The sequence below is a fragment of the Cygnus olor genome, chromosome 5 (assembly GCF_009769625.2).
Source record: "Cygnus olor isolate bCygOlo1 chromosome 5, bCygOlo1.pri.v2, whole genome shotgun sequence".
NCBI classification, from domain to species: domain Eukaryota; kingdom Metazoa; phylum Chordata; class Aves; order Anseriformes; family Anatidae; genus Cygnus; species Cygnus olor.
This window is the reverse complement of record NC_049173.1, coordinates 27,867,908-27,881,915: the sequence shown is the minus strand read 5'-3', so window position 1 is coordinate 27,881,915 and position 14,008 is coordinate 27,867,908. Positions and strand designations below refer to the sequence as shown.

General features: G+C 43.6%; 1 protein-coding gene across 10 annotated transcripts in view; it reads right to left on the bottom strand.

Moving 5' to 3' along the window:
- Positions 1-14,008, bottom strand: part of BRSK2 (BR serine/threonine kinase 2) — a 319,520-nt gene that overhangs the window by 114,904 nt on the left and 190,608 nt on the right. For all 10 annotated transcript variants that reach the window (XM_040559843.1, XM_040559842.1, XM_040559845.1 and 7 more), the window contains one exon: positions 7,937-8,022. In XM_040559843.1, the coding sequence (XP_040415777.1) occupies positions 7,937-8,022 (86 nt within the window). The remainder of the gene's footprint in view (positions 1-7,936; positions 8,023-14,008) is intronic.

Genomic DNA, 14,008 nt, shown 5'->3' with positions numbered 1-14,008 from the left:
TCTCCACTATCACCTTCTTTTGTTAAATTTCCATGCATTTGTTAAATTTCCAGGCAAATAATTCTGTGCTTTCACAACATCCCCTACTCTTGGAAGGACACCATTCTTCTTAACCACAGAGCTACGTCATTGTTTTTCTTCAGCTCATTCCTGAAGACCGTTCTTTGCCGAAATGCTTGACAACAGCTTGACTTGCCCATCATCAGCAGTTGCTTTGTGATCTGAATTCCAAGCTGACTGGTACACAGATTCTCTTTTTGCCCCCTTCTTGTCCAGTGCCAGTACAGTGAGGTCTTTTCCATGATCAGATTGCCTTTGTGCTGCAACACTACAAAGACATCACTTAAAACAGCTGTGAAGACATGATGACTTCTCCTTCCCACCTGGTGGATTATGTTACACCTTATTAAAGGATGTCTCTGCCCAGGCCTTGGGGGAACTTTGAGAACTAACTCACAGTACTCCCACTGAGGCAATACTGCTACATGCTACCTCTAAAGCAGGGCTGCAACAAAATAAACAGGCTGGCTCTGAGCAATGCCTGGAAAAATGCTGTTAAAGAAAGACCGTCTGGCACAGAAAACACCAGGATCGTGCATTACCAGATATCTATGGCAGAATAATAACAACAAAAACAAACACCCCACTTATAATTTGTAGAAGATGAAAAGCTGTCTGTAAACCATTAGCAGGAATGGTGTGAAATACTAAAATTCGTGCCAGATGGGATTGCCCACAGCAGCCCATCACTATACATCCTAGTGTGGGTATGCAGTTCCTGTTTTCTCAGCCTTATAGATGAAGAAAATTTATGAGACATTCACAGCTACACAAATTAGATCCTCTGGGGCGATACAAATGTATTTATTACTATAAAAGTATTAAATGGATAGAGATCTTTTGATGAAAGCTCATACTGAAACACAAGGTATTTCAGGTAAATGTTATAAATGCTAAAATAATACAAGTAACAAGAATAGTCTCTGGTGCCCTAGGAATGGTAGTCAATTCATGCAGCTTCTTGTTTTGGTCAGGCAACAGGTTCAACAGGGCATGTGATTAGCTGCCCGTTAGGGAAGCAGTTAATATTCCATTTTTTATTGAATGGTACAATATTTACCCATATGATGCACAACCTCAATTAAACCTAAACAAGTAGGTTGGTCTTCTACATGTGCCTGAATTTAGTCACCGCTGGGTGATGTTCTAGGGCTTTTACTATGCCAGAAATTAGACTGGGTATTCATGTGGGGCTGGCTAGCTTTTAAGATGCACAAATTCAGGTGTGCACTACGAGATGTATAACCCAGATACAATTATACAGGATGAGATACAGACAAAAAGAAGGAAAATCAGCGGAGCTCCTGCTTATTTCCTCCATGCTCAGGAGTTTACTGCTTTGTGGTACAATGCCTATGGGTAAGGAACTTTGTGAAATGACCATATGTGCTGAGATGCTCATCTACTCTTGTCATATCATTTAATAGATGATGATTATATGAAAATCATGAGAATAATAATATGAAGACCAGGGAACATGGCATAGATTAAGACAATCTGGAGTTGACACAGATGTCCAAGCAATTACTGAGGCCAGGGACACAAGTCAAGCAGGAATCTCCTTTATAAAAACAGATATATCTTTAGCTCTTTCCTGTCCCTACACTTCTTAGAGCCCGTACATGTAAAAAGCTCCTGCTCTATTCCACAAAGATCAGCCACAGAATCATACACAAACCAAAAGAGCCACACCACAAATGCCATTTGCTAGGCACCAGCACCAATCCTGTTGAAGTGTGAACCATCCCACAGGAAACCAAAATCCCCAGCAGATGACTCATCAAAAACGAACTACTTTCAGCTAAGAGCTAGAAAACTCAACACATTTCAAAGCTGTGGTGAATCAGTAAGAGATCTGTCTGGAATGACAGACTGCCAAAGAAAAGCCTCTAGAAAAAAAAAGTCCTGGCAATTCCTCTCCCATGCTACCACTCCGTTTGTAAAACACCCTTTCATGCATATATATGAAACAACATCTCAATAGCAGAGGAAGGGTTAAAAGCTGCCCAGCCCTGACTGACAAGCTTTAATTCTTTGACGGCTTTTTCCCTGCACTGTTTTCTATTGATTAAATAATCTCTATCAGATATTAAGCCCCTTGTTATTGGCGCAGCCTATAAATTATTCAGAAGTTATATAAATTCTTATGGCGGGCATGAATTTTTAAACCCTAATTTGGCACCAGGCCAGGAACTCCTTATTTTTTATTTTTTTCCTTGCCTGCAAGAAAATGTGCACGCATTAGATTTCTTTTTCCAAAAGACAAGTTTAACTGTGATCTGCTTGTTTGAGTGGAGATCATATTGGGTTGCTAATTCTGTTTGGACACGTAGAGAGTGGGGGTTTTAGAGAGGAAAGAGAGGTAGCAGGAATTGATGCTGTTGCGCTCTGTACCTGTGACTTACTGGGGATGAAAAGTGTTTCGAGCACTGCCTTCACGGAGAGCAGTCACGCATGCCAAGGCACCACAGCATCTCCTGAATGGGCCCACAAGATGGAAGAGACCAGAGGGATCCTCTGTGCAGGACGGGCTGAGCTGAGTCACCATGCGTCGGCTCACCACTGCAAGTCTGCCAGAGACCGTACACTTCTGGGGTTTATTCTTAAGTGCTGAGAGGCCTTTCCTTTAATGACAAAGGCCTGGATACACCCAAAGTTGCACACAAATTCTCTGAAGGATAATTTCAGCCCTTAAATACGCTGAGGATGTGGAATTGCATCTCCCCTTTGCCGTTGCTTGTGTGAGAGAATTGCCATGCTGAGGGCCTGCTTCCCAATGCCAGGCCAAGAGGCCCAACACCACGGATGTTCACCACATCACGTGTCAGGCAGTGAGCAGAGGACACCATCAGGCTTTTGGGCAGAGCTTATTAAGGCCGTGTTGCACCACCCCATGCCAGGCTGGCGTCCCACAGGCCGTGACACCATCCCGGGCTCAGCACCCGCTCCCCTCGGCCTCCCGCCAGCTCTGCGGCCCCAGGCCCACCTGCGATGCCCAGCCCCATACGCACTGGCTCTGCTCCCAACTCCAACCGCCCCCGTGCCTCTAATTCTTGGCAGTACTAAAACACCTCAGCAGCAGAAGAAAAGGGGCCAAAGTGGCTGGTTGTGAACATTTCTCTCATTTCTAACCGTGGCCCAGATGGGACATCATTTTGTCTTCCAGTCATGTTTTGTCTTCTTTCCCTGTGTCCACAGCATCTGACCCCCCATGACCAGACTACCAAGAAGCATGCCTATCAAGAAATTAATTTTCAGTGCTGAGCCCTTGGAGCCACTCCAACTTTCTGAACCCTCCTTCTGCCTTTTGACAGCTTTTCCCCACAGATGGATCGATTGCCAAAGTCCTGGGCTACCGATAACAAAAAAACAAGCAGAATCCTTTCTTCTCTTTCTCGCATCCTCTGTCACCTCACAATTAGTTTTTAACAAAAAGGGAACAGAATTACAGGAAAACCCTGCAGGAAAGGACTGGCAGCATGAATGCCTCTGCAGACAGCACTGGAGCTGTAAGTCTTTGACACCTACTGGCAGCTGGTCTTGTCTAAGCCAGAACCGTAAGCTGTGGTGGGTAGGAGGACATTTTAATTTTGTTATCTGGCTCATTGGGAAGCACCTTCACCTCTGAAATCAGGAGGTGGCGTGTTGTGTACATTGCAACGAGGCTTGGGCACTTGCCCAGTGATAGCACGGTCCTGCTGAATGATGAGAAGGGGAACTGTTGTGCTCGGAAAAAGAGCTGATGCATGGTGCATTTCAGAGAATGGGAGACGATGCCAATATTCTGATGTCCACTCTTTCTCTCAGAACAGATTCTTCTTTAAAATGCTGATCAAGTTGAACAACAGGGAGATTAAAATAAATGTTCCGACAAAATTTGAAAAAAAATCAGAAGCGTAAAGATTAAAAAATGCCTGGATATAAATATATACATATATATACAAATAACTACATGCACCTGTGAGTAGAAATTTACTGGTATATATACAGCCATATTGATGGAAAGGGAATCGAGACGTACTAGTAAAAACATCCACAAGAAAAGGGCACAGAGTGGTCCAAGGATGTCTTTATTCTATCTCATTCCCACCCCCTGCCAAAACTCCACTAATTTAAACCGAACAGATGATGAAATGAGATTGAACAGATAATGCCAGCTCTGTCAGGACTTCTCCAGCAAAACTGTATCAATGTGACATATCTGCTTTGGAAAGGGAAGGTCCTTTCCCTCTGGACTCTATGATGGCAATTCTGTTGCATGCAAACAGTTCCTCCAGCAGTGGGACAATTGCTTTTATAAGACCATGAGGAAAACTGAGTTTACTGCATAAATGTACATTATCAGAGATCTAAAAATAAAATGTAAGATTGTTTCCTAGAAAAAACCTTCAATCATGCAGGTTTTTCTCCCCTTATTTAATCCTCAATGCCTGTTCATGAGAACCTCGTGCTCATTCACAGTGGTAGAGCTGTTAATAATGTATAAACTCCTCCCTTCTCTGCTACACAAAATTCCATCTTGGGCCAATTCAGGGAAGACCTTTTCTATATGTAGCACAGAGGAAAGAGGACCATCACCCCAGTTAATGTGGTTTATTTGCCACACAGAAACCATAAGACTAAAGGACTGTTTCCCCTCCACTGTGCATTAAAGAACGTGTCTAAAACTCAGCTTTGCTGTTACCTTGCTCATTCCCTTAGTTTATTTACATTTCCCTACAATTCCTGACCATCTGAACCTGGTTAGTCATAATTACCGGTGCACACTCAAATTTTGGTAGCTCATTGATCACTCCCTATTATGAGTCAGCAATATAAGTTGTTAGAGTGCTCTGGACTTACCCCACACCAGCCTGCTTTACCTCACTCTCTATCTTTAAAATGGGAGGATGACCTCCCTGCCCATCTTTCCAGGCTGTTTTGTCCCTTAACATTATCTGTTGGGAGACAGGGAGGCACAGATTGCCTATAGCTATTTCTAAATTACCTGTTACTGTGGGGTCCCAATCTTGCTTAAAGGCTGTCAGTGTGATCATGCAACAAATACAAGATAGAACAACTGTCTGCAATAATACTATTTTAGCCAATGTAATGTGTATCTGGTGTGGTGTATCAGCACACATACAGAGAGCTGCTGTGGAGCTGCGTTTTTCCCCTCTGTATCTAGAATTGCTGTCCACAGTCTTATGGCTAAGTACAACAACTCAAAATATAGCATATAGAGCTCAAAGTCTTAGGGCTCATAACCATCTCCATCTCTCCAACCACCTTGATAAAACCAGTAATACCGCCACCACCAACAAAACAAATGGAAAATGACTGCTAGGCTAACACAGATATGCTAACAAATTTTTGTTATTATTTTTTGAAACTCATTTTCAGTGTTAAATAAACTGTGGAAAAAGGACTTGATTCATGGTTGCATTAGGAATCTACTCAACCAAAGCCCCTTGTCACAAATTAAATCATAAACCAAAAGTCAAACATGATTTGTGAAATTAACATTAATCGAGGAAATATTCCCTGGTGCTGCATCGTGATTAGTCTCTGGCATCTGAAATATCACCCATAATTCACAAGCTCCTCTGAAACCATGCCACTATCATTACTGCTGAGATGGCAGGCATGATGGAAAGGTGCTGCCACAACCAGAGAGCAATCCTTCTTTTGGTGCTGGTGAGAACTAGAAGTCACAGTGTCTTATTATTTGGGAAAGTACGTGCATATGCACTTCTCATCCCACACACACTTCACCCCTCCACAGGCACTCTCTTCTAACTCTTAGTTTTTATCCAAGACTATGATTGTTTCTAATTTTGAACAGGAAGGCTTGGCAACAGCTCTGCATTATGCCCTTTCTTTAAAATAGTGACTAATAAAAAATGAAATGTATTAGGAGTCACTGGCACTTTCAGGGAGTTAGTGTCTTTCAGCAGAGGGATTCAGTGCCTTAGTGCGGAGAGGCAGACAGCAGCTCTGACACAGCTCTGACGGGAGCAATGGCACAAAGATGACTTTGTGTCACTGGCAAAGCCCGATTTGGAGCCCAACATGTTTTAGAAGCCAGGAATTCCAGATACAGCTTAAAGATATGGGACGCTTTCCCTTTACAAGGTGATCTTCAGCAGGAAGATAACTTGTCTGCCAAGAAATGCAGTCATTTTTGGAAGTCTTGGTGTAAGACCATCCCCACTGCTCTGAACACTAGATATTCTTTGTTTGGAGCAAAATATGCCCCAAGCCTTTCAGGGGAAAGAAGGATTGTTCAGCTCAGCTTCTGACTTCACTGGTGTTCAGAGCAACAAAAATGCTTCAGTACCTCTATAACCCCTCTCTTCACTCCAAGTGATGATCACGGCCTTCGTCCTTCAGGTATTCCTACGTTGTCTGCACCACACGGGTATACCACACCTACCTGGAACACATCAGCTGCACGCTGGGTTAGGGCATGTGTTGGTGTGTGTGTGTACACCTAAAATACACAACATCCAAATAAACAAGAATCACAAAGAATATTCCTTCTCTCTTAACTGAAGAAAAGCCTGGGGCCTGATCCAACCCACACTGAAAGCAGAAAACAGAGGCGTGCACTCTTACAAATGGCACCACCCCTTCTTCTCTGGATTAAAGGACAATATCCTGGCTGTTAAGCCTCATTTCCCTTTCCTATCCCTCTCCTGCACACACAGCAGTCTGCATCACATCTAGGCCTCCGTCCTCAGCTGGGGCAAACCAGGTTTAATGGAGCCATGACCATTTGTGCCACTGAGGACAGAGCGCTCAGCATCCAGCTCAGAAAGCATCTGAGCCAGCCTCCACCCCCTGCCTGCACGAGTGCACTCTGGCAAACCCACTTCACCACAAATGGCAGGCGCTGCCCCAGAGGAGGACAGGAAATCCAAAAGAAATTACTGCCTGCTCTACTAAGCTAACCCTTTGGCACAGAGGCCTCACTTCCTAGAACAGGAATTCATTGCTCCAGTAACAAGGCTGGCTGAAAAGTCCACGAGGGATTGTTACCTCCATTCAACACACTTTCTTTGGGTAAACAGTTATTCCCTTCTTGTGTTGTGACATTAAGGAGAGGTCACTGATGGATGGTGGTTCTTAAAAATAGTTTAATTTTTTTTAAACACTCTCTTCTACTTACAATAACCTGTTAAAAAGCTGAAAATAACATTGAGTTCCCTACTGGTTTGCCCTTTTCCATTTGGAGAGCATTGATTTTTTTTCCTGTTGTGCCAAGATTAATGTGGCCTGTTTGTTTGACAACAGATTCAACATATCTAGTGCACTGTCAAGCTAAAATGACTCTGTCTGTGGGCAACATCCCTGCTTGGAACTGGCAATGATCTGGGAAAGAAAGGCTTTGCTAGTTAACTCTTACTGCTGAACCATGACCAGATTTCAGTGGCCCTCAAAACCGAAATTTATTATTGATGGCAAATTTAAAACACTGCCAGTGAGAGTCAAGGGATTCAATGAAGACTATTAGGCAAGGGAGGTTATCCAAAACATTCACTTAACAATCTGTTACGGCTTTGATTCCAAATGGTTCCAGATCTTACAGGTACAAACCTTCCTCTCCTCTTGCTCCTTGATAGAAAAAATTGGTTTGTTCTCTCTCCTCCATTTTAAGTAGAAAAAGAAACAGCATATAAGCAAAGTACAAAGAAGAAAAGGAGAAAAGCCAAGAAGATATGGACTGTTCCTTCCTCATTCAAATATCAGATACGACATGGAGACCAGATGAAGGTGAACCCTCCCCCCCCCCCCCCCATTCTTTTGGAAGTGACACCGAGTCCAAAACCCTCCTCTCCCTCCCATCCTTCATCCTTCCCTTCCCCTTTCTCTGGCAAAAGCCAGTAATACCTACAAATATTTTTTATTTTCGTAAACATCATGCAGCTTTAAAACGTGGGGATGTTCTATCAACTTCAGGATGGCTATTTCCCGCTCCACCTGGAAGAAACAAAAAGAAATACAGAAGATCAGAAGTTAGGTATTAGAACGTATTACATACCGCCACACATTTTTTCCCATTTATCCATTTCCCACTACTCTACATATGCTGGGGATTCTTCGACTTATAACCATGTATAATGTTTAGCAATCAGATATTTTAAGAAAAAATAATTTATTCAGCCTCAGCACTCCTTGCCCTGCAGGACAGAAAAAAAGCAAAGTTTCAAAGTTCAAAGAAAAGTCCCAAGTCTACCAAAGGGAGTCAACGGCAGGAGCAAGATGAGCATCCAAAGCTGCCCCTGCCTCACAACCCAAAGCGGTGACAAATTCCCAAAGTATGGAAGCTCCAGCACGGCATTTAGGGCTCTCCTGACCTCCCACAGGCACAGGAGTGGCCACATGGCACTATGTATTGCATACTCCACTAATACAATAAAATTCCCGTTCTGAAGAACTTGACGTGTATGTAGGGAGACAAAGAGTGGAAGAGCAATGTGATTTAATAGCTGCAGAACTGAGGCACAGAAAGAGAAAGAAAGAAAAGAAGTGACATAAAAAGTACAAGGCACAACAAGAAATTAAACCCGATTACTGGAACCTCGGTGTTCAGAGCCTTAAGCATAAGACCGTGTTTTCTCTCCATTCCCAATCTGTCTAAGCACGGCTACTTCTAAGAGCGTGTCTTTAACACTGAGTTAATAAGTTGTGACTAAGTCCCTGTAATTAGCACAAGTCTTGTTCTTACCCAAAATTCCTATCATGACTGCAATGTGGTTTGAACTTGAATTTACTAAGGGTATTCATTAGAGATGAAGTCAGTGCAATTCCTCAGCTGCTAGCAAAATTGCTCTGTGCTGCTCAAAGCCACACTGTAACCGCTCTGATTTGACCTAGGCTAACTTGAAGGGAGAGAACGTAGCACTGTGGAGACTGTAGATAACCGAAATAAACTCTGCAACAAGACACAGTCTAAGCAATGCACAGTCAGGCATGACAAATTTCCAGGAATCCACAAAGGCAAGAAAATGACCTAAAGATGAAGACACGAACAACTAGGTAGGTTTTTTTTTTTTTTTAGTCCTTTAAATAACTGATTGTCCTGAAGCTGCTATCCTAACAATCTATCCTAACAATCAAAACATGAACAAACTACAAAACCACCCATGAACACCTCCTCAGCAGGGATCAGATGAGTAATTAGGAACTTGTGCCTTAATTCTTGATGTCCTTTAATTTCCTGAGATGTCATCCTCCACCAAACCCAAACACAGCCAACTTCCCTTGAGTGCAAGTCAGATACTCGACAGGAAATCAGAAGGTGCTAGTTTTCCAGAACTGTGAAGAGGACAAGGGTTTACTGGCACACTGGTTGCCACCCCAGATCTCTCTTCCTTGATACCACCACACAAAAACAACAAAAGCAACTCCAGCACCACATCACACTTGACCTTCCTTGTGTATCAGGATGGAGGAAAGGGTTTTTGCACATGTATCAGTCTTATTCTTTCAAAGATATGCTGCAGACTCAAAAGCCATTTGACAGATCCACTTCCACATCTAGGATCTCTGGAAGAAGCTACTTCAAGAACTGGTGAAAAGTATATCAGGAGGCTCTAACGGATTCATGTATGTGCCTCAGCATATAAACAAGTATGTACACAGGTCAGTGCTTCCACAACTGCCATGAATTCAGTGATACACAGTACCTGATGGCGACAGCTCTGTAGGCATAACTGGCTCATGACCAGCACTTAGATCAAAGCCACTTATACAGTAGGAAACCAGAGCTGGGTAGATCTCAACTGTACAGCTACTCCACCAAAAAAACAGGAGGAGAGCTCCTTTATGTCATTTTTGTCTCCTCCTCTAAAAGACCTGTTACTCTTTTCTTCTATGAGATATGCACTGATATTTGCAGAGAGCTGTGTAAGCTGAATTTGCTTCAAGAAAGAAGAAAAACCAAACAGAAGCAGCACCCACTCCCACAGCAATCCTCCAGTGGTACCGAGATTCAGACATCAGCATCATGCACCGTAACCATTCAGAAACTGAAACTCCAACAGCAAAGTTCCCTTTGGATGAGGGAGACCAGCTGTTTCAAGGGGAACGGGACCACCACACTAGCTATGGCAGTGATCATCCAACCCAGTTCTCCCTCCTGGGCATCTCCTGCTTGCAGAAGATGAAATTCCCTGCAGATTTGCTCTCTGACTGCACAGGAGACTCTCTTCTGAAAACCTCTTGGTGGGTGCTGTGGTGGCACACGTTCAGACCCAGTGAGTGACGGATGGCAGCATCCAGTCACGGCCCAGCTTGGTGGCTGTCCTACAGCAAGAGATGAGGCAGTGATTTATGACTACTGCTCAGAGAAAGGAGTTCAGTTACAGCACTGCATGGCCTGTGTTCAGTAAGAGAAAATCAGACAAGAAAGCAAATACACACTTCCTACCTGCATACTTACGCAAGAAACCAACTAAAAGGAAATAGCCTGAGTTACTTTACTTTCGTTGCTTTCAGTGTATGAGTATGGAAGGTCCTGCGCATATTTTTAATTTCCTGGAAACTAAATTCTGAGAGGAAATAGTTTCAGAGGTCATAATTTCAACCTCAGGTATGCAAAAAGCATCTGGCTTGATGCGCCTGTGGCAGCGCTTCCCCACAACGTATTCAGTTCAGCCTTGTGCTGCACTCCCCAGCACAGGCAGCAGCCTGCTTTCCACAGTCTGCTGCCTTCTCTAGCTGTAATCCAGGGATAAAACTAACCTACTACTCATCCAAGTAGGACTTTTGCAAGTCCTTTGTGCAAGCCTTCAGGGCTTTATGAAGGGGAAGTGTTACTACTTTACTTCTCCTAGTTCAGGCTTTGGCCACTGTGTGGCAAGACAGCAGTGGCTGCACTTCAACAACGACAGATTCCCAGCTCTTGGAACAGCAATCTGATAAAGATCATCCTCAAAGCCCTTCCAGCAGTGCCGTGCCTCTTCTCCCCTCCAAAGGAACACAACAGTTCCCAAAAGGCAGCAACGGACCACGCTCATGACATGACTCCTGCAGGTGCTGTCACTGGGGGGCTCTCTTGGCTCTTATCCCCCCAGAGAAGCCAGAAATTGGTAGGGGTTGGACACCAACTGGGGGTCTCAGTAGTGGTTTTCTGCTCAGGAGGATGGAGCGCCAAAGGAGAGGAATCTCCTTTATACAAAAAAAAAGGAGGCCTGAAGCACCAAGCGGCTTTGCCTTCCTCCCCAGAGCTGTGCCAGCTGCTGGCAGGCCTTTTCTGCGCAGCCCTGGCCTTGCAGGGTGCTGTCCAGCAGAGCTGGCAAGGCTGGGGGAGCAGAGAAACCCTGCAGGGGTGTTTGCCTGGATGCAGATGCAATTATCAGAAAGCAGGCCAAGCTTGGAATAGCATGTCTAGAGAGGCTCAGAGTCTGTGCTAAACAGGAAACATGGAGAAACATTTGCATAACAGTTAAAAGGGAAAGAAAAAAAGTGGAGCCCTCTGCATCACACGAACACCAGGGCATGTGATGGGATCCCAGCGATAGCCTGGGTTGCCTCATGCCACGGCGGGTTATCGACCATGTAGCACTCCAGTGCCTTGGCGCTGGGGGAAAAGCTGTGAAAGGCAGTGCAGGGCAAACAGAGACACTCTGCTAACTTGTAACCTTGCAGGTGCCAATTAGGGGCTTTAAAAATCTATGCAGGAGGCTGATTTGACAGGATGCTCCAGTGATTCAGCTAATGACAAAGAGCAACATGAGGGCAACACAACCCTTAGAGGAATAATGCAAAGCTCCGGTTCCTCTCCTCTGCCTCTAATTCACCCTCCTTCTTCGCCCCAGAGGAACTCGCATCTCTCTGGTTTAAGCCCATCTCATCAGCACAGTTTCCTCTGACGACAAGTGCTCTGCTCCCTCGCCTTCCACACCACAGACACACGGGGTGCTCATTCACCTACAAGGCACGGAGAGCAGGTGGAGGGAGCCGTATGCCATCCTCATCGCGTATCTCAGTGATGAAGGAAGGTTCCTTTTCTCTTGTATCCCTGTCCTCAGTAACAATTGGGTCACTCATCACCCATGCGGTACTGTATTTGAAAAATGCGGTGGAAAGCTGTCTCACATTACCAGGCTGTATTTTACCCACCAAATCTGCCTAAGCACTAGGCCGGTCATTAAGAGCTGTATTTCTCAAAGACCAGCTATGCCCCAAAAGCTGGGGGACAGCTGATGACACTTCTCCTTGGATGCTTTGAAGTTCACCAGCAGCACTCCACAAAGCTCCCTCTTTCTCCAGTGACACCGGTGACTCCTGTATTGTTCAAAAAGGTGGCCTGAGAAGGAGCTGCAGAGCTGGTGAGGAGAAAAAAGCCCTGCAGGCTATACATTTGTTGTGTTGTTTCCCCTAATCTCAACAAAATGGTGCGTAGCAGGAGAGGAGGCAGGCTTTCATCTAAAACTCAAGCTCTCTAATGTTGACCCTGCTATGGTTTGAAGTAATTAATGAAATAATGTTCAAGACTGTCCCTCAGTTGCTAGAAACTCAGTCTGGACATGAACTTTCACCAAGTTCAAAATTATTCTGACTCGAGAAGAACTTCAAAGGATGCAAAGATTTGGATGCTTATCTAACTCCTCAGGCTAGAATTCTGGCTGGAAACCTTGTACCAAAATACTTAATTTCTCCAGTGTCTGGCCTGCTGCAGAGTAATTTGCATTTCCATGATGAGAGCACAGAAAGTACAAAGTAAATCACTGTGATAGTATTTCCACCCACTTCACTGAGCTGAATTGGCAAAAACAAAGGTACGAGACAGCAAGAATGTAATCTCAAGTTCTCTGTAAGGTCTGCGTTTTTGCCATACCAGAAACATCTCATGAACAGACCCCAGGATTTCATTACTTTGGTATTTTTGCTTCCATGAAGCTCGTGTGGAACTGAAAGTTAAAAATGATGAAAAAAGACTGGCTTTGGTGAAGCCCACCTAAGTCACTTTCTCACATTTTTCCATGATAACAGAATAAAAAGGCTATTCTTGAAACGAGAGAACAGCATTAAAATAGAAATAGTTTTATACAAATAACAGTAGACCCAGGGTCACTGCTGTGGGGATATCATTCTTCCAAACAAACTTAAGCCACTACAATATCTAAGCAATTCCGTGTTGTATCAGTTGCATCCTTAATTTCAATGGGAGCATAAATAGCATGTAAGTGGAAAAAAATAGCTTTTAAATGATGAAACATTAAAATATCTTCCTCTGCAGCTCTGAATTTCATTGCTTTTTCACCGAAAGTGGCCTTTCATTACATTTATCCAAAACTTCTTCAGCACGCCATTACGGAAGCAAATGGAGAACCACAGAAGTTGGCCATCCACAGAGAGTATTTCCTGCTGCTATTGTAGCCATTAGCTTCAAATTTCTGAATATACTGAGCCAGATTCACAATGCACTGAAGTCAACAAAAGACATCAATTGACTTAAGTGGGCTTTGAAACAGACCTTCTAATGATCATTAAGTGGTATCTGGAAAAAATCTTCTATTACACAATTTTGACTAATTAAATGCTTTAGCATGAATTCAGGTTTTCTGCTAAGTACTAGTAATTATAAGAAGATTCTGTAAAAAGGGGATAAATGCGGGGGGGAAACTAGATTTAGATATCCACAGAATCAGGCAGCCAGACAATGCTGCACAAAATACAACAGACAAAATTACTGGAAAGCTGAGCAATTCTTCATTTTATTGAAAGCTCTATTATGGGCTCATTCTACCACAATTTTTGTTTGTATGTGTGCTTTTCAAAGTTATTTCCCCATAAATGAAAATGAAAATAGGTATGTATGAGAAGCAAGCGAGTTGCATACTTGATGTTAAAATTTGCATGTGCAAACTTTTACACCACAAGGCTCTGGTAGGGAAATTCATTTTCCACAAACTGCCGTTATAATAGGATGTCAGTTTCTACTTGTCTTTATTGAAAC